Source organism: Melospiza melodia, chromosome 10, assembly GCF_035770615.1.
Source record: "Melospiza melodia melodia isolate bMelMel2 chromosome 10, bMelMel2.pri, whole genome shotgun sequence".
Classification (NCBI taxonomy): Eukaryota; Metazoa; Chordata; class Aves; order Passeriformes; family Passerellidae; genus Melospiza; species Melospiza melodia.
In genome coordinates this window covers 25,899,184-25,919,316 of record NC_086203.1, presented here as the reverse complement: position 1 = coordinate 25,919,316, position 20,133 = coordinate 25,899,184, and the positions used below count along the sequence as shown (strand labels likewise).

The 20,133-nt window shown below is 44.6% G+C and overlaps 1 protein-coding gene across 7 annotated transcripts in view; it reads right to left on the bottom strand.

Annotated features, from left to right (window-relative positions):
* Positions 1 to 469: 469 nt before the first annotated feature.
* Positions 470 to 20,133, bottom strand: part of LOC134422659 (monocarboxylate transporter 2-like) — a 37,834-nt gene continuing 18,170 nt past the window's right edge. For all 7 annotated transcript variants that reach the window (XM_063164981.1, XM_063164987.1, XM_063164986.1 and 4 more), the window contains 3 exons: positions 12,194 to 12,337; positions 5,239 to 6,087; positions 470 to 2,487 (listed from right to left, as the gene is read on the bottom strand). In XM_063164981.1, the coding sequence (XP_063021051.1) occupies positions 2,195 to 2,487; positions 5,239 to 6,087; positions 12,194 to 12,337 (1,286 nt within the window). In that variant the 3' untranslated portion in view covers positions 470 to 2,194. The remainder of the gene's footprint in view (positions 2,488 to 5,238; positions 6,088 to 12,193; positions 12,338 to 20,133) is intronic.

The following is a 20,133-nucleotide window of genomic DNA, read 5'->3' as shown; positions in this document are numbered from 1 at the left end:
TTTCACAAAGGCGTCTTTTCCAGAGGATTTTCACAGGTAGTTGAACAGAACACATTTTTAAAAAATCTTATCTGTATTAACAAAGTTTTATGACCTAAAAAGCTTGCTTGGGGTTTCTGAGAGATGAGGAGCCAGAGTATCAGCTCCTGCCATAAGGACAGCTGAGGATCTGGGTCATTGCACTGAGGATTAATTGGTACAACCTGGTGGAAAGGTATGAAAATCATCTTGTCAGGTCCTTGCCAGGTCATTCTGCACAGCTTTATAACTCCTGGGCCCACACAATTGGAGCTGTGAGTCAGGCTGGCCCAGACCACCAAGGATATCAAAGGAATCCAAATCAACAAGATGAGGTTGTGACCAAGAGTTGTGTCACCATGTGCATGGAGGCAGGACTAGAAACCCTCAGAGGACAAACTCCTTACTGAATCAAGAAGCTGCATTACACACACAGGAAAATGCAAACTAATTTAATTTTTTTAAATGGTTTTATTAAGTATATGACAGAAGGCATATTGGAAAACATTCATGACCTTCTATTAATGCCTTTTAAAATGAAATATCACAGATATATTTGACAGAAATAAAGCGTATTAAAAACAAGCACTGAAGGCTAATTATTCTGTATATATTTTGTTTTTTTTAGAGAAAATACAAGTTATGACATAAGGCTAAAATTTAAGTCCTACTGAAGTCAAAGACCACTATTCTTCAAAAAAACAAAAGAATTTACAGAAAAGGTTTTGTACAAGAAGATCAGAATGACCTAATTTTAAAAATACAGTGTATTTATGCAAGTATTTTTACAAGGTTTTCTTCATATTGTTTACACAAGTGACAAGAAAATACAGTTCTTCAAAGACAAAACCATGAAAAAATATGATCTGACCACATATGGGTACCATTGAAACAAAGAAAAAGGAGAACTAACTTTGGGACAAGTTTTAGCTTAGGATTTGGGTGATCTGCCTGAAAAGTCCTTGTTTTTATCTAATCAAATCCATGAAATTCCACAGAAATCTGATGATTCAACTGCATGATGTCACACTCAGCATCCACAGCTCTTGGGCATCAGCTGCTTGGTATAAAATACATCAGAGAGCAAATCCTCACAGATCAAAATTATCACCACAGGATGAGAGCCTCTGCTTGGTATAAAATACATCAGAGAGCAAATCCTCACAGATCAAAATTATCACCACAGGATGAGAGTCTCTGCTTGCTATAAAATACATCAGATGGGAGCCTCCCATGTGGTCTCAGCTCCACCTCTGCATCACTGCCCTGGCAAACTTTGCTTTGTGCAGCAGGGCCAGCAGGAATTGCAGCACCAGCAGCAGGGAGGTGCCCACTCCAGCCCAAACAAGGGGGAGGCAGCTGGCTTTGGACTCCCTCCAGCATGGATGCAACTGAAGCAGGTGAAAAAGAAAGCCTGGCACGAGGGCCCAGCTCTGAGACAGTGCTCAAAATCACTAATTGCGATTAGTGTGAGTAGTGTGAAGCACACAGTGAGCAGAGTGCACTGTGCACAGGTTTAATGCATTGCTATCCATTGTATTCCCCTTTTCTAGCAAGGGGATACCTGTGCTCAGCAGGGCTTTTAGGCAGCTCAGGGCATTGGATTCCATTTCAGCTCTGGCATGCCCAAGCTTTATTGTGCTCCCCTGTGCTTCAGTTCTTCATTTGTACAATTAATTAATAGTGGCAACACTTACTGTCTCACCAGGGTGTTGCAAAGAAAAAGCTCACTAGAAATGGTAGGGCTCTCAGAAATTGGATAAATAAGCACTTTGTAACCTCCCAGGGAAAAATTAAATTTGCACTGTTGGGATGTAGGTCAAGGGTTAAGCTTAAGATTAAATTTCTGCCCTGCACAAAGCACCTGAAGGAAGACTCCTGTCTCATGCCAGCCTCATCCTGGCCCCCTGCAAAACATCACATTTCCCCTTTCTCTGGGAAATGGGGAATATCCAAAGGAAAATCTTGCAGGACCTTTGGTAAGCAAGCAGATACTGCAGTGTCCCAGCAGTTTGTAGGAATCAGGATTTATTGCTGGTTAGTCTTCTCCTACAACAAAGACGAGGATGCACATGGCAGAGAGTAGAGTAAAATTTTCAAACCTAGTGTGATTTCAGAGCTGGTGTTCACTTGAGCAACCCAAAAGTCATTTACCATTCAGCCCATGAGAACGGGTTTAAACTTCATTTGTGCCATTCATTTCCTTCTTTAATCCTTCTCCCTTCTCTTTCAAAGGTTCCAGCTCAGGTCCATCCTGTGTGGAGTCTTTGTTCCAGTTTTTTTGGCCTTCATTTTCTGTCCTTACAGATTTAGGATCCTCTTCTTTTGCCTTTCTTTCCTTCTCCTCCTTGGCAAGCATACGATAATTATAATAATTCATGATGAACAGAAAGGTTCCTGCCAGGACCATCACAGATCCACATTTAATGAACATATATTTATAGTCCCCAAAGGTATCAATAAGAATTCCTGTAAAATATAAATTAAAAAAAAAAAAAGGAAATTTAGAGATGAAGGGAAGGTATTGTGTTTTCAGATGCTGTATATCAAGGAACAGCCTTGGGGCTTTAGGATAAAATATTTTCTGAACTTCTGATCTCTTCCACAAACACTCTGAACCTGCAAATACTGAACATGTGCTGCACTATACAGCCTGTGGGTACTTGACATTGGTACAGGTGATGCTCTGATAATTTGCACAGTTCAGTAGATGGGGACAGAACCTACACTGCAAAGTCTGGACCTTTTCACCACACCTATTTTTTTCCATGCTCCTCTGATCACAGAGCCTGCAGGCAGCCTCCCCACTAACTCCAATGATCAATTACAAGGATGTCCATTTTCCATTTGGCTTGGCAGCCAAAAAGCAGCAGCTTTCAGGAAGACTTTCATGAGAAGGCACCTGCCCACTGGGTCTCATCTCAGGCTCCTGGCAAAGACCCTGTGATTTATTCCACCACGCAGCATTAGAGGGGGCTCAGCTTTTGGTCACAGCTGCCCTTTCTGCAGTTACACTCTTGATCCAAAGAGGAAAGGGCACAGCGTGAAACTGGAAAACATTAGTTCCAGGGAAAGCAAAGATGATGCTGTCAGTGTCAGATAATTTCAATGCCAAGACAAATGTGACAGGTTCCTCTCAAAGGTTAATGCCTCTGCTATGGAGTTACAGAGTAATTGAAGGGAGATGGCTTAATTGAAATGTCACCGTTCTCCATTATGTCAAAATGTAATGCAAATCTTATTGGGATTATGATCCTGAGCATTAATTCCCATTTACTGGGCAACACAGACCATTCTCAACATCCCAAACCCTAATTAAAGTAAGACCCACTCCTAACCTGGCCTTCACAATACAATCTTCCCTGAAACTGGCCCATCATCCCTTAGCTCTCTGACGTTTTGGAAAACGTTCTCCTCCTCAGAAAGAGGGACCTTTAATTACATCCCAATTGACCCTTAATGTTTAAAAACTGATGATTAATTATCCCGGTGCATTGCACTAACAAGGGTTTTTATGGTCACCAAAGAGATTTCCTGATCACAATAATAATAATTTTTAACTGGTTTTGGTCAGTGGCTTTTCCTGAGTCATCCCTAGCTGACTTGGTACACCATTCTCCATGCACTGTATTTTTCATGCTACTGGTGAAACATCAACCAAACGCTAATTGCAACAATTTTTCATTTTCTGCTCATCAGGATGACCTAGAGGTCTCCTAAATAGGCTTCAATGAGAGTTTTAATGAGTAGAGTATTGGAAAATTCAACAGTAGGATAGTCTTGCCTCTTTTCCTTTGAGGATAAGATAAAGTCATAAAACACATTGGGAACAATTTACTTAGTTCATTAAAGCAGAACCCTGCAGTAGGTTATTAAAATGCCAAAGAACCAATAAATTTGCTGCTTATTAAAATGGTGGGGAAAACCCTACAAAACTAATATTACTGATTATTACACAGAACTGTTTTAGCCTCATTAGCAGTCTCTGGTCATTAACTTAATCTCCCACACAGAAAATTACATAATTCAGAAAACGGCCATTTTAAAATTGTATTTTCTTTTGTTTGTCATTAATTAAATAATGAATCTCTAAGACAGCAAGAGGATACAGCTGCTTCTGTCACACTGTATGAGCTACCCAGTAATATGAAGAATTAAACAGCTCTGCAGGATGTGTCATATGAAGCATTAGCCAGATTTCAGTTTTGAATCCAGGAAAAGGATTCAAACTGCAAAAGGAGCACATGCTATAGAGAGAATATTAAGACTGTTAAATCACAGGATATCACTGCCCTTACTTATCTTTAGATGACTGAAAGTCCTCCTGGGGACTCTGTATTGTCCACATGGACCTTTGTGGGCCCTGCATTTTGATATTTCAAACCATGCCATCCAAAATAAATATTTTTTAAAATTATTTTTAGAACATACTTAAATCTTTCAGCTGCACTAATATGACTGAAATTCCTAAGTGGTGTACTCAGAGCCTTAGAGACAAACAGCAAGGTTTGAGTCAACAAGAGGCTTTCATAGAACTGTTGTGTTTTGCTTAAATCATGGTGGACTCCAGCCTTTTGCAAAAGGAGGAATGTCCAGCAGGAGCTGTCTGAAGTGCAAGGTGCTTGGTTTTGTAGGAAGTCCCACTCTGCAGGTTCATTTCAAGTGTCTGAAGGGATCCAGGATTAAAAGATGACTCTCCAATACTCACTCCAACAGAAAGGAAGAAAGAGAAAATGCTGGAGGAGACATCAAGGACACCCTTTCCTGTCCAGCTACTTGTGGAAAAGTGGTGATTGTGAGGCAGAGAAAACACATCTAGAATAATTTCATGTCACCCTGATTTTTTAAGATTTTCTAAGCCTTCTGATGTTTACATTCTTGTAGTGAACTTTCTCTCACACTTTCTGTAAATAACTTATTGTTTTGCATTATTTTATGAAAGAAGAGAAATTTGATTGACTGTTGGTTTGTCCAGCGTCATTGAAGAAGTGGCACTGTCACCCTCCAATCCACTGTTTCTTTTAGAAAACTATAAATGCTGGAGTCAGAAAATAAACTTCCCTTTTTCTTCACCTTGAGAGCAGCGGTGCGTGCGCTTGCGTTGTTTCGCGTCCTACAGTGACAATTTCCCACAAGTCTAAATCCCACTTAGATTTAGACTTTTGCTGTGCTTGCAAAAGTGTAAATCCAAGTGAGAGCAGGGGAGGACAGCACACTCACCTCCGATGGGGGGTCCCAGCAGGATGGTGCAGCACTCGGCGATGGTGACGAGCCCGACGGCGCTGGTGAAGCGGGCAGCCCCCACCAGGTCCATCAGCGTCTCGAAGAGCATGGCACACACCATGCCAAAGGCCAGCCCAAAGAAGCTGGAGTAGACGATGAGCCCCGTGTAGCTGGAGGCCAGCGGGCACAGGAGGTGGCAGGCACCGTTGAAGGCGATGGCGAAGCTGAAGAAGTACTGGATCCGCGGCCTCACCCACCTGCTGTTGGCAATGATGCCCGTGGCGGGGCGAGCGACCATGTCCACAATGGCCAGGATGGAGAGCAGGAAAGCAGCTGAATATTCGTCTACGCCGGTGTGCTTGGCATAGGGTGCCAGGAAAACGATGGGGGCAAAGAACCCCAGGAACATCAGCACGTTTCCGATCAGGTAAATCAAGAACCCTCTGTGTTTAAAGAGGGAGAAATCAAGGTACTGATTGACTTTTTCAAAGCAGTCCTTTTCTCCTTCCTCTTCTGTTTTGCTCTCCATGGGGCCATCTTCAGTGATCTTTCCTTTCAGGGCATCCTTCCCTTCCTCAGTCACCTGGGTTTTGACCTGTGCTGTGCCTGGCCCGATGGGTCTGAAGAGAGCTCCTGCCACACAGCAGTTTAATAAAATTGCCCCAAGAATTAAAAAGCTGCCCCTCCAGCCAAAATTGTCAAAAAGGAATTGGTTGAGAGGTGCCAGGGTGCAAAGCATCACGGGGCTCCCAGCCATAGCAAGGCCATTGGCTAGGGGTCTTCTCTTCAAGAAGTATTTCCCTATGATTATCACTGATGGCTGAAGGTTGAGAGCAAGGCCAAATCCTGGAAAAAAGTTCAGATAAACAAAGGAAGATTTGAACAGTTTTCTCCTCAGCTCATTGTTTAAGGAAATTCACAGTCAGTTGGTTCACTGGTGGCTCTTCAACACAACAATCTGGATGAAAATGTTGCTTAGGGTGTTCCTGAGTTCTGGCTGCCAGATTTGGGTAACCAGACCCCAGAAACACTCTTTCAGTCAGAGAAACCCCTTCCCTTTGCACTGCAAATCTTTTGGGTGGCAAAACTAGCACCAAGAGTTTGCTTCAGAGTGAACCAAAATTATTCCCTCATGAAATTCTGGTGGGTTCTGTCCACACACAGCAGCCTTGCTGGGGGAGAGGACTGATCTGTTTTTAAAAAATGGCAACTCGCAGTTTGAGGAAGGTTATTTTGGCTTAGACAGTGTCAACGACCAAAGTTCATCCATCCAGGGCTGGCCTCCCCTTCCATGGGCACCCAACTCTGCTGCTGGGCAGCCAGACCTGCACAGAAAATAACACCACCCTCCTCAGCCACGACTGATTTGGTGCTGTGAGCAGTTCAAGTCTGATCCAAAAGATTAAGAGGTCTGCAAGTACACAGCAAAACAGCTACTGAGGATGCTAATTATACAGGACCCCAGAGTGTGTATTTTAATTAGAATTTATTTTTATTGCATTTAGATATATAAATGCCGTTATAAATCAGCATTGCCAATTCAGTTGGCCAGCTTCTCCTGCACAGGTGGAATCTGCAGGCAGAAATGCCAAATGCTGTGGTGGTCTCAATTTTTTGTGGTTCTGTTTGGGAGCACTGACAAATAGAACCATAGAATCACAGAAGCAGTAAGGCTGGAAAAGACCCCCAAGACCATGTCAGGAGTCCAACCTCTGACCAGTCATCACCTTATAAACCAGACCAGAGCTCTGAGTGCCACCTCCAGCTTTTTCTTGAACACTTCCAAGGATGGTGAATCCACCACCATCTGGGCAACCCATTCCAAGGCTTAATCACCTTTTCAGTGAAAAAATTCTTCCTGATATCCAACCATTCCTCCTGATGCCCAGCACCAATAATCAATAATTAAACATCAATAGTATTTTCAAGCATTTCTTTGACATGCAGTATTTTCATAAAAAGTTCATTTTTTCAGAACTCCATCAAAATGGCATTTAAAAGTCATGCCACATATTTTCCACTCCATCATCCAGGAAAGAATGAGCCACATTAGAACAAAGTAGAAATGTAATCCTTGAAGTGATTATATCAGAGAACATGAATCCTGAAAATAGGGTCATGCAGATTTTTTCTTGTTCATTAGTCAATATAATTAGTTTGTTTAACTGTGCAGTACATAATTAGGCATATTGCTTTACAGAAGAGAATTTACAAAGGTCAAGGTCCTCAAAATTAATTAAGGAACACTATCATTAGTCACTGATAGAGTAGAATCCAACTGATGCAGCAGAATCCAGCCAATGCTGGATAGTTTCAGTTTGGATGGGTTTACAAAATTATGATTTTTGCCAAGTCTAAAGTTATTTTTTTTAATTACTTTGAAGTTTACAACATTAAAAATAAATTGAAATGGCAACACATTAAAGTAATTCTGGATAGAGAACATTCTCAGCATGAACTTTTTTAGATAGTCCATATGTTATGCAGGGCACATCTTTGGGGAGTGCAGCCTGCCTGTAATGTCTATAGGGCCAAATTCAGGGTGACCTGGGAACCACAGAGGAAAACCACAGCCCTGGTTAGAGAACACCCTTGACAGTGCTGAAATATAGAAATGTATCTTTTTCCACCTGAGAAGATGCAGCACAGCAGGTGAGAGTTTGCATTAGCTCCCCATTTCCCAGGCTGGTCAGTAAGGGCAGAAATTGAACCATCATTTCCACAGAGTCATTTTTGGTAGGGACACAACACACATCTTCCAAAGGAGGAAAATCAGACTGGATGCCAGCTACCCACTTAAACAATAATCATCTCAATTTTTTTTATTATGTGAACATTAATTTGCCAGTCAGACAAATCTAATTTAATATTACCTCATGCTCTTCCCATTAATTAAATTTGGAGAGTTTCAAATTGAATAACTGGAATTTCAATTTACTCTAAGCTTTTGGCTGACTTTAAGAAGAAATATTTGCATCCATTTTATTGCAGTTTTCAGAAGCTACAGCAGCTTTTCCATAGCTGGAATTGTTACTCAATAACCACATTTTCTCCCCAGGGATGTGACAGAGAGGTCTGTCAGTGGTGCTGCAAGAACAGAGGCAAACCTGTGCCAGAGGGAGTGTCCTTTCCTGGATTAAATACATCTCACTCATATCAGAAGGAAATAAGTGGTGCTACAGGACTCAGCTGTGTAGTTATTGATCTTGTTCTCACTTTATTAGCAAGGAACATTTGACCAGGTATTTCAGTGCTCAACACCTACAGCCATGGCAAAGACTCTGCTCTCATTAGTCCACATGCCTCACCCAAGATCCCGTTTTATTTCACGGCAGTCTAAGATCCCATTTTATTTCATGGCAGTCTAATTGGTCCAGATTGAGCTAAACTCTGACCAGTCATTACCACCTTGCAATCAGCTTTAAAATTTGCTGCTTCTGCCTCAGACTTCTGGAAAGGTTGCATGTTGAAACACCTACTTAATGCATGCAGGCTGGCATCTGTCCAGGTGGACAGCTTGCAAACCCCATTTCTTTTTCTAAGTGCTGTAGGGAAACAAATGGGAAGGGGCTGTGGGGTTTCAAAGTGCCTCGTGCAGCCCAGAGAGCCGTCAAGGACAGAGCTGCCTCCACCAGCAGAGCCTGGCTCCTGCTCTGCATGCAAATGGAAACAGGCATAATCAAGTCAGCAGCTGAGGTTGCTGTGTCTAATCCCCCCACTGCCAACAGATTCTTCCTGCTCTGCTCCTCTGAAGAGATACCTATTAATATGCCAAAGGCACAGCACTGTAGCAGAGACCTCCCTGTACCAAGACCTTGTTTTTACCTCCATCCCTGTGACTTACATGAGCCCAGGCTTTTACATCAGCCTATTTTCCTTCCAGGCTGGTAGCAAGGAGGCTACAAAGAGTGTGATGTTTACAGGTTGCTTTACAGTTACTGCAAATCCCCTTCACAAAAGCCTCTCTCCTCGTGCAGCAGCACTGTCACAGCTGTGTGATGGGCAGGTGGCTTCCTAATTGCCCTTGAATGCTTCCATGCTAGGCCTGACCAGAAAAGATACTTCAAGCTTAATTGGAGGCATCAAGCATGTTAGCAGGCTTGCAAGCATCTTCCCTTCTCTGTCAAATTACTATTCCTTCTCCACACACCCCTGTGCCTGTGGATGATGGGTTATCAGCCAGCACCTCATCCCCACAGCTGCCCTTGTTCAGCAGGCAGGAGGAAAAGATGTGTGAGGGTGTTCACAGGGGTTTTCAGATTGGGGAAGAGATGAGGATCTGAGTCCATGCTTCAGAAGGCTGATTTATTATTTTATGACATATATTACAATAAAACTATACTATAAGAATAGAAGAAAAGGTTTCATCAGAAGGCTGGCTAAGAATAGAATAGCCAAGAATGATAACAAAGGCTTTGGTTTCAGACAGAGAGTCCAAGCCAGCTCACTGTGACTGGCCATTAATTAGAAACAACCACATGAGACCAATCACAGATGCACCTGTTGCATTCCACAGCAGCAGATAACCATTGTTTACATTTTGTTCCTGAGGTCTCTCAGCTTCTCAGGAGGAAAAATCCTAAAGAAAGGATTTTCCATAAAAGATGAATGCGACAAAGATGCACACAAAAGGTGTGCCCTGCTCAGAGGAATCAGCACAGCAGTGCAGAGGAATCAGCACAGCAGTGCAAAGAGATGTGAGTGTTTCAGCTCTGTCCCTCAGGGCTGGCACAAGGGTCACCTGTGTGCACTGAGCACAGCCCACACTCCGTGCTGGGTGATGCCCCAGACTTGCAGACACGTTCAGGGACCAAGAGCAAGGCCTTTATCAATCCTGGCTCTGTTGGGGTTATGCACAGAGCTCCCTTCTGTCACCTTTTTATCCAAGTGCTTTAGAACAGAGAGGCTGGTGCCTTCCTACAGCCCTGTTTCTTGTCTGAGTCCTTCTGCTCACCAAAGTGCATGGAATACTTTCAGCAAAGGATTTATGGTGTCCACGTGCTAATCCAGCAGTAGTCAACTTAGAATCACACAATGGTTTGGATTGGAAGGGACCTTCAAACTCATCCCATGGCAACTCCCCTGCCATGGCAGGGACACCTTCCACTGTCCCAGGTTTCTCCAAGTGCCATCCAACCTGGCCTTGGATGGGACAGCCACAGCTTTTCTCTCAGCAGGTCCTCCCAACCCTCACAATAAAGAATTTCTTCCCAGAATCTAATCTAAGCTGCCCTCTGTCAGTTGAAAGTCATCTCCCCTTGTCCTGTCACTTCCCCCTTTACCCTCCCAGAGGATATTTGTTTAGGAGGAAATGATGCAAGCTCATGCATTGAGAAATACTGGGAGACATTGGTTAATTTGATTTCCCATCCCTTTGTTTCTGGAGTCTCTTTCAAGGAATCTGCGGGACTTATTCATCCAATAATAAAACAATTTCATTTAATTACAGTGACAGTCCTTAGGAAGAGTAAAGTTTAAGAGGGGTAATGCTACACAGGGATTCATTCACTACTGTACCAATTTAGTAAAATAATATTGATATAGAAGAACAGAGTGACAAACTTTCTGTCCCAATTTACTTTGCTAGTGGCTGGTTTTATTGATTTTAAATGTTGAGCTCTCATTTTCACATTCAGAAAGCAGCAACACCTAATGCATCTGCAGAGAGATTGGGAACATTCATTAAACCATACACCTGGCAACCTCGGAAGCCAATTTGAACTCATTGTGTCATGCTTCCAAGCAGATGTCCTAGCTGCACTGGAATAAACTTTGGCAGTACCTTATCCAAAATAATAAACCAAAAATACTCACAATTAAGCACCTATACTCACACAGGTGGAGAGCTCTAATCCATCTACTTTTAAAAGCAATAACCTGGCACCTGCAGGCTTTAAAGATGCTGGACTGAGCCTGTGCCTTATTCTACTTGAGTTTCCAATATGTGATTTCATATTTCAATACAGGCAATTCAAATTGGAACTTCAAGAAGGAAATACAGGGGTTTTTGTTTGGTTTTTTTTCACAGTAGGGATATTTTTGGTCAACCCCAGCAGTTCTCATTTTCAGATAAAGGACCTCACAAGCTGGAAAAGGGCAAGTCAACTGAAGCAAACCCCTGAAATGTCACCCCATGTATCTCACAGAGGGAAGATAACACACAGTAAAATAGGAACAAGGGTGCTTTCTTTATAGTCACACTTGTACCCAGAAGGACTTGCCATGCCCAGGACAGAGCACAGTGAGCCTGGGTTTGCTTCAGGGGAGCTGAGGGCTCTGATGGGCACCATGCCCAGCACCTGGCCCAGAGCACAGCCCTGCCTGGATCCCACATGCCACGTCCAGCCAGGAACAGGGCACAGGGAACTATTGATAAGCATTGATAATGAGTGTGGCAATCATATTTTCTGGGAAAATCCCTTTGCCCAGGATTTGTCTCCTGGGAAGCTGTGAAGCCTCAGAGAAAAAGGAAAACAATAATTATCTCATTTGCTTCTCCTGTGTTTTGCTGCTTTGGAATGTGGTTGGAAATTGCTTATCCAACAGGTGATTGTTTCATTGGTTTCCTGTGAATTGTTTTGACTCAATGACCAATCAGTGCCAACTCAGAGTCACGAGTTTTCATTATTATCTTTTTAGCCTTCTGTAAGTATCCTTTCTGTATTGTTTAGTATAGTTTAGTATAGCATTCTTTAACATAATATAGTATCATAAAATAATAAATTAGCCTTCTGAGAACACGGAGCCAGATTCATCGTTCCTTCCCTCATCTGGGAACCCCACAAATACAATAAAGGGGGGCCTTTGTCCCACCAGATTTTATCTCCCAAGCTTTTTATCTCCCCATTTTCCCTGTGTTTGTGTTGGTGCAGATTGCCCAGGTGTGCCAGCCCCAGGCCATCAGGAGGGATCCTCTCTGTGCAGGGAAGGAGGTGCTGTGCTGTGCTCTCACCTGTGATGAAGCCCACGCAGATGTAGAGCTGCAGGATGCTGGTGCAGAAGGCAGCTGAGATCATCCCCACCCCACACAGGAGCCCCCCAAACATCACCACGGGGCGGCTGCCGTAGCGGTTCACCAAAATGCTGCTGATGGGACCTGGGGAAAGAGCGCAAGAAGGGCCTTGAGGTTGTGTCTTCTGACAGAGGGGCGTGTTTGACACAAAGCAGGTAAAGCTCTGCAATACCAAGGGGCCTGAGTGCTGCTGACACAGAATCACACAGAATTTCTAGGTTGGAAGAGACCTTTCAGATCATCGAGTCCGACCCATGTTCTAACACCTCAACTAGATCATGGCACCAAGTGCCACATCCAGTCTTTTTTTAAACACATCAAGGGATGGTGACTCCACCACCTCCCTAGGTGGATGATTCCAGTATTTGACCACTCTTTCTGTGAAAAACTTCCTCCTTAATTCTAGCCTGTATCTCCCTTGGCACAGCTTGAGACTGTGTCCTCTTGAGACAGCTCCTAGGGAGAGCTAAGGAGGAAAATGGAAAAGCAGAGATGGCAGCATGTCCAGTGCCATGGGTGTGAAACCAGTGACAGCTCCTGCCCTCAGCACTTCCACGTGTCACCAGAGAAGGCAAACAGCAATAACAAATCCTGTGAGTCACAGGAGCTCCTTGATTTATGATGATGTTAAACTGCACACACAAAGCAGTGGCTCATATTGTGAGGCAGATATCACAAATGCTGTTGCATTTTTAATGCCTCTATTTAATGCAATTCCAATATTGCTGACCAGGACCCAAGCTTCAGCAGAACAGTTGTTAATTAAATCTTAATAGCAGTCCGTGTAGGTAGGAAATGTTGGGGATGATGGATTAGCCAGAGCTCAAAAGAACCAGTTTGGACTTGCATTTATGCAAAGAGGAGGTTCAGGGCAGTGCAAAATTAAGAGGGAAATGGCTTGACAAAAACTGTGCACACTGAAACAAAGTATTGAAATCTGAGGAAGTGAGACCAGTAAAAATCAGAATCACAGTAAGATATATACCTCCAGAGGGACTTTGGTGGTACCTCAGGACCAACCTCCTGCTCAAAGAAAAGCCAGCTCTGAAGTTAGAACAGACTGAGAAGCCAGAACTAGAAAAGCCAAGCTGAACAGGAAGGAGCACTCCAGAAGTCCAAGCTGTGAGATGTAAAGAAAAGATTCTGTATTACTCACAAGTCCTGAATCAAAATGCTGCAAAAGTGATACTGGAAGTGAGGAGAATGCAGGCAGATTCAATATCTGAATTTACCTGGCTGTTTGTGGTGCTACTCATCATTCAGCAATGGTGTTTCAGAGCCCAGTGTGCCTGCTTGCCTTCATTCCTGCCACTTCCCACTCACACACATAATATTGCAAACTGGTATTTTAAAGGCACAGGTATCTCTGAGGAGTTTGGCTGTGGTACCCACCTCACCACAGAGCCATGGTGGAATATTTACCTTTGCTTAAATAATCTCAGCCAGAAATAGCTCCAGAGCTCTCTCCAGACCCTGCAAACCACAGAACTCCTGACCACAGGAACAAAACACAGAAACCTCAACCCTCCCTCAGCATGGCTGACAGCATCCAAACAACCTCTCAGCTGTTATAATGTGCAAGAATAGAAAGCAGTAGGTATGGCTGGTTTAATCTGGGGAATGAAGCCCATGGAAATACTTTCCATTTGATGTCTGAGGTCAAAACACTCATAAATTAAATGCACACAGGCACAGCCTCAACAACATCCCTGTAACTGTGATCTGTGATCTAGTCCCATCAAATGCACCATTCAATTAAAATTTCTGGGTTCTGTAATTACATGGAGGGTTTTTCTGCTCATCCTGCAACTGGATTCACACAGGTGCATCCTTTTGCTGCACAGAGCACTACAGAATTCAATGAGAAGTTCTGGGGAAAGGGATATATATTTGAGATCAGCACAGTGAGAAAGACACCCCCTTCTGAAGAGTTTCCCCTGGTCAGGGCCTGAACTTGCATCAGTAATTCAATAGATTGAGCCAGTGCTCCTCAGAAAGGCACCAACATATTCATCTGCAGCCTCAGGGCATACAACTCTTCCATTTTTCAATTTTACACATGTCTGCATTTCTGCAGAATCAATCTAATTACTCAGCTAAGAAAATGTGGTTTCCATTACCTTTGCCCACTGGCAGAGGGCTTTCACCCTGTAGGATGCTGTGCCATGGAGCAAAGCATTTAAAGCCCTCACTGTTCCTGCTAAGGACAGCAGAGGACCCAGTGGGGATGCTGGGCCTCACCCTGCTGCTGGCTTCACTCAGAGCTGTGCCTGTGGCTCTGCAGCTCCCCTGGCTCTCAGGGTCCTGCTCTCCATCACCTCCATCAGCCCATGGTGAGAGCAAGGAATGCCTGCTCTGAAATGCTTCACTTTACACTGCAAACCCTTCCTGAGCAGGGTGCACACCCTGAGGCTTCCACTTCTGCCTGCAGCAAAGCTCTGCAGCCTGGAGAGCAACAGTTTGCACCAAATATCCCCAAAAGATGCAGCTGGGATCATGGAGCCCCTGGAAGACTGATGAAATGTAAAGCACTGCCCTCAGCCCATATAAATCACTCTGGTTCAGTGCCTGTCCTGTTTAAAGCCTCTCTTTTCTCAAACCTGTGGCAGATTTCCATTCTTTGTTGGCTGGAACATGAAAGGCCATGTCAGAGAGGCTGCTCTGGGTGGCAAGAGGAACACAGAGACTCGCCAGTGGGGAATGCAGCAAGCCTCAGCTCATTTGTTAGCTTGTCCAATTACTTTTCACCTTGAGTTTTGTGTTTGCACAAGTGAAAAGGACCCTGAAGAGGAGACTGTAAAGCCATAAAAAAGCAGCAAAAAACCCTGGGCTCTTCTCTCTTCCCCTCTACTAACCCAGGCCACCCTGTCATTCATTCTTCCTGAGTCACTGAACTATGATCCAGAGAGGATCATAATGCAGGGCTGGCACATAACAAGAAATATCAATCCAGACTGGCATAAACTCCTGCAAGTATGACAGTGCTCAAAAAATAGACACCTGAATTGCCTTCCTGTTTTCCTCAGCAAGCCTTATGAATTTTTTATGAGCTGCAAAACTTCCAGTGCCCGTGTGAAACCCTGATGTATTTCTAACAGGGACTAAAACATTCTCCTTTCCCATACCTCTGACCCTGTGTGTGTATATATTTATCCCTTATTTGTAAGGTCTGGTTTGGCTTTTTTTTTTAACCTAACTAATAGTGTTCCTCCTTTCTGGTGGAGCTTGGCCTGGATGAATTTCTGCTGCAATGTTTTTGTGTAGGGCTCTCAGATAAGAGTGAGGAGCTGAGGGCCTGACAATCTGTAACCCAGAGGCTTCCAGCAATGTGGGTTTTTTCCAGGTTTTTCCCAGGTTTCACAACACTGACCTTGTGACAGTGTAAAGTGGCACAGAGCCAGTGCAAATGTTCTGGGTCTGCTGGTCAGACCATTTGATCACCACACAGGTGATAAACAACAACACTTTAAAATACTTTAAAATACTCAACTGCACAGACCACCACTGGAAGGTTTGGGACCACCAGTGGGGTTGCAACATGCAGCTGAGCTTTTCCTGCTTTTCCACAGTGACAAGTGGCTCTAAAGAACTCTTCCTGCCCAGGGACATTGGCCAGCACCAAAAGGACTGCCCAGATAGTTAATATTTTCCAAACTATTGTGAAAATACAAATAGGAACTCAGCATGCCAGGATTGCCACTGACTGTGGGGACTCACTGGGGACATAAGAAGGAGTGCAGTGTACTCAGAGGAGAGGGAAAGGGGGGAAATCGTTTATACTAATGGAACAAAGTCTATTATTACACCAGTAGTGAAACAAGAATGGGAGCAGGCCTGCAATTTCCTCAGTAATAATCTCACTCCCTCCATGGAATAACAACCCTGCCTTTGGCTTGGTAATTTATCCACCAGGATAGCAGCCCACCATAACAGAGCAGCCTCCTCATTACCCCTGAATGAAAGCAAGTGCCCCCACGTTATTAATGAGCTGCCAGACCCCCCAGCCTCGGGAGATGGGGGGGATCAGCAGCAGCAGCTCCTGCTCGCAATGAGTTCAAAATTGGCCTCTGAGGTTGCAAGGGAGGCAGCCAGAGAGAACACAGGGCCCAGCTGCAGTCGTGGGGGGAAGGATGAGAGGGTCAAACCTGCAGCCTTTCACTCTCTGTCGTGCCAGAAGAGGCTTGGGCAGCTCGTGGTTTGGGTGTTTGTGTCAGCAGGGTGTGGAGAGCTCCTGCTCACCCTCAGTGACTCAGTCCTGCCTGCTGCAGATCCCTGGAGAATAACTGCTGGTACCTGCTCATCATGAAGCCTGATAATTATTAGTCTCAGCTGCTTGGTTCAGGTTTGGTTTTCACCTGCATGGGCTGAGGAGCCCACAGACCACAGAGCCTTCCTCAGGCAGTGCTGCTGGGGACAGCATGGCCGCACACTGGGGACAAGTGGCACTGAGCACACACCCCAGGTGACAACCACAGTCCCAAATTCTCCTCTGCCAGACCTGACAGAGCAGCTTCCAAAGACCTGTCCACACCTAAATCACCCTGATGCCTTCTATTAGTGTTATTTACATTAAAAATAATTGATTTTAAATAAGGAGGCTGAAATCCAGCACATGCCACAGCAGCTCCACAGCTAAGCTGGCCCCAGAGATGCTTCATTTGCTTCCTCACAGGTGAGGAGAACAGCCAGTTCATTTAATGGGTAATGGCTGCAGCTCCAGCACAACCCCTGTGAGATGATTCATAAGCCAAGCGTGGGAGAAATTGTCTGGACAGACATTATTGAGTCATCAAACTGGTCAGTCCTGTGTGCCTGGGCAGGGCTGGCACTGCATTCACTGGGAAAGGTGGTGAGGGCAGTGATCCACTGCAGCAACCCTCCCTCCCTTGCACCCACCAGGCATGCCCTTGGGAGCACAGGGACCCTGGCCTCCCACCTGAAACTCTGAAACTTGCCACAGCAGCAGCAGCAACCTGATGTCAAGAAAAAGAAATATATATATATATATATATAAAAGAAGAAGAACAAAGCAGACAAGGCCCAAGCTTCAGAAAGACAAAGTGCCAGCAGTCCTATCTGATCAGTGCTCTGGCATTTCAATTTCCACATTACCCAGCTCAGATGCTGCTCCTGCAGTGCAGGAGGAGCCACAGGCCAGCAGCTCCCAGACTGGGGCTGTGGCCAAGGCCCTTTGTGTCATTCTGAGTTTAAGCAGTTAAATCACCTCTCCTGCAGAGGGACAGCACTCAGGGACAACCCCAGCTGCAGGTTTGGATCTCACCCTGCAGCAGATCACAGCTCAGACCTTCACAAGGTCAGAGCATCTCAGTGTTTGAGCTGCTCTCCTGTGATTTCTTTAGCTGCCCTTTTGCCCTGGCAGGACCACTGGCTGTGATCCCTTCCATCACTGGAATTCCAGCTGCAGGGCAGGAGCTCCCTGTGTGCCACTGTGCAGACCCAGGGCACTGGGAATATTTCTGTGTCTGCTCTGGGGTGCCCTGACCCCAGGGCAGCACTGACTCTGACCCTCATTCATGGAGAAAGTTTCCTGGAGTTCAAGATAGACCAGAACCCACAAAAGTGTGCAGTAGATTATGGAGAGCAGTGCAGGTGTGTCACTTGGTGAGAAGTTGAGGTTTTGGGGTTTTTAGTGTGTTGTGGATGGAAGCAAGATGGAGGGCACAGGGTGCTATCCTGGGTTTCTTCTTCATGCTGCTTCTTCCTCCTTCTCCATGGGTTTGGGTGGCATTTTGTAATTGGGCAGAAAAGTCCCCATTGGAGCTCTTTGGGATCAGTTATTGGGTTAAAAGGGAAAAGAATCCAGGTGTCGGTTCTTAATTGGATAGTTTAGTCTTAAAAGACCTTGTGCCAAGAGATTGTTGGCCATTTTGTGCCTTCTAATGAAAAGCTGCCCAACTCACAGCAGTGAGACTGTTTTACTGATCAGAAATAATAAACACCTGAGTCTGAACATGAATTACTGTCTCAAGTGCCTTCAATGCAGACCCAGAGAAACCCACAGCTGGCACCCCCACATGGCTGAACATCCATTCCTGGAGGTCAGCAGCCCCTGGTTACCACTCTTAACATTCTGCTCCAAACCTGGCCCTGCCTGCTGGTGCTCTCCACAGGGCTTTGCCCACCCTGGGACCCTGCATTGACCAAGGGTTCAGTTACACTGCAGAGCCCATCCTGGGGCACTAGAGGATAACAGAGGACCACAGGTCCTGCTTTTCAATTCCACTGCAATGCTCTGGGACAGGCTGGCATCTGGGGGAAGAAGTTTTCACATGTTTGAATTCCACTTGGGGGGAATGGATTATAACTCTACTCCTTGGCTTAACACCATTAACAACCCCCCATCCAAAACTCTTCACTTCCTTCTCCCTAGTTCTTATTAATCTTGGTTTTTATTAAGTCTATCACATCTCTATTACTGCTGCCTGGTGACCTTGGTAGCTCCAGTGAAGGGCAAAATGATAAAGCTTTGTGACCAAGTCCCCCAACACAGAAATATTTCACTTGAACCTACAGTGCTATTATTGCTTTTAAGTAGAACAGAGCTATTTAAAAAAATAAAAAATACAAGCCCATACGTGGTGACCTTGCAGAGCTGGAGTGCTCTCTGAGAGTCAGGAGAAGTATATGAACCTGCAGCACCATCCATTACAGAAATCAAATCATTCCTCAGGCAGCTTTCTTATCCAAACCTGGGGTTCTAATGGTGCTGCTACCCAGGGATTGCCCCTGCCTGGGGAGGATGATGGGGTGGGACTCCCAGAGGTGGGGAAGGTAAGGAAAAAGGTGAATTCCAGCATCAGGCAGCTCCAGGGAGCACCTGGCAGGGCCTGGGCCAGGATAGCAGGATGCTGGATATCCACAGCTCTGTGAATAAACAGAATTATCTTCCCCCTTTCGTTCCAGCCTCCACAAAACACCCAGGTGGGAAAGCAAAAAGGGAAATCCTGGTAAAACCCCCACTGGAGAATGAATGTTTGTTGAACCAGCTGACACAGGTGAACATAACCTTGTCCTTTAAAATAACCCACCTCCCTCCATGCCTCAGTTTCCCCTTTTAGTGCTTCACAGCCCTTTGAAGGCAGCTGAGACGGGTGGGGAGCCCTGGGTGGGATTTTCTGGAGGCAGAGGAGGTTTTGATAGAGCCTGGACCAGAGCAGGAGAGAACATTGGCAGCTTTGATTAAGTTAAAAACTGCAGAATCAAACTCATTATTAATATAGCTTTATGCCACTGCATGTTGTAAGGTTCTTTCTAAACCTGTCACTGCAATTTATCATGCTAGCAGTGTAATAAAATACAGCTATAAAATTTTGGATTAAATGTTCAAGGTCAATGGTGGACTTTCAGCTTCCCTATCTCTTCCTTGCTGCTTTAGCAGATGCTCTATTAAGCACTTACAAGCTCTTGGAGAAAGTGGTTTTTTTGGAGGAAAAGATTTAGTTGTGGAGCATTTCCAGAATTAAATCTTCAGGTAATTTGATCTTCACCAAATTACAAACCAATAAATAACAAGACTAATAAACACTGGTTGGTTTCAGGTGGAGGCTTTTTCACCAGAAGCACTCTCATTTTTATTGTGTTTACACAATGTGGCTCTCTGATGCTGTCTTTGTAAAATGGACAGAGATTCTTTAATTTTAAGGGGAATTTGGGTGTGAGAGAGCAGCACCCTGGAGATTTTGTGGGGAGTTTCACATCAGGGTACAGCAAAACTGAGACAAGGCTCCACTGCAGCACATTCTGAATAAAAACAATGATGGTGCTGATGCCATGAGCCTGAGCTTTTTATGTATTAAAGGGCAACAGAAGCAGCACATATTTACACCCACAAGCTGTATATAAACATGCACAGCAATCAC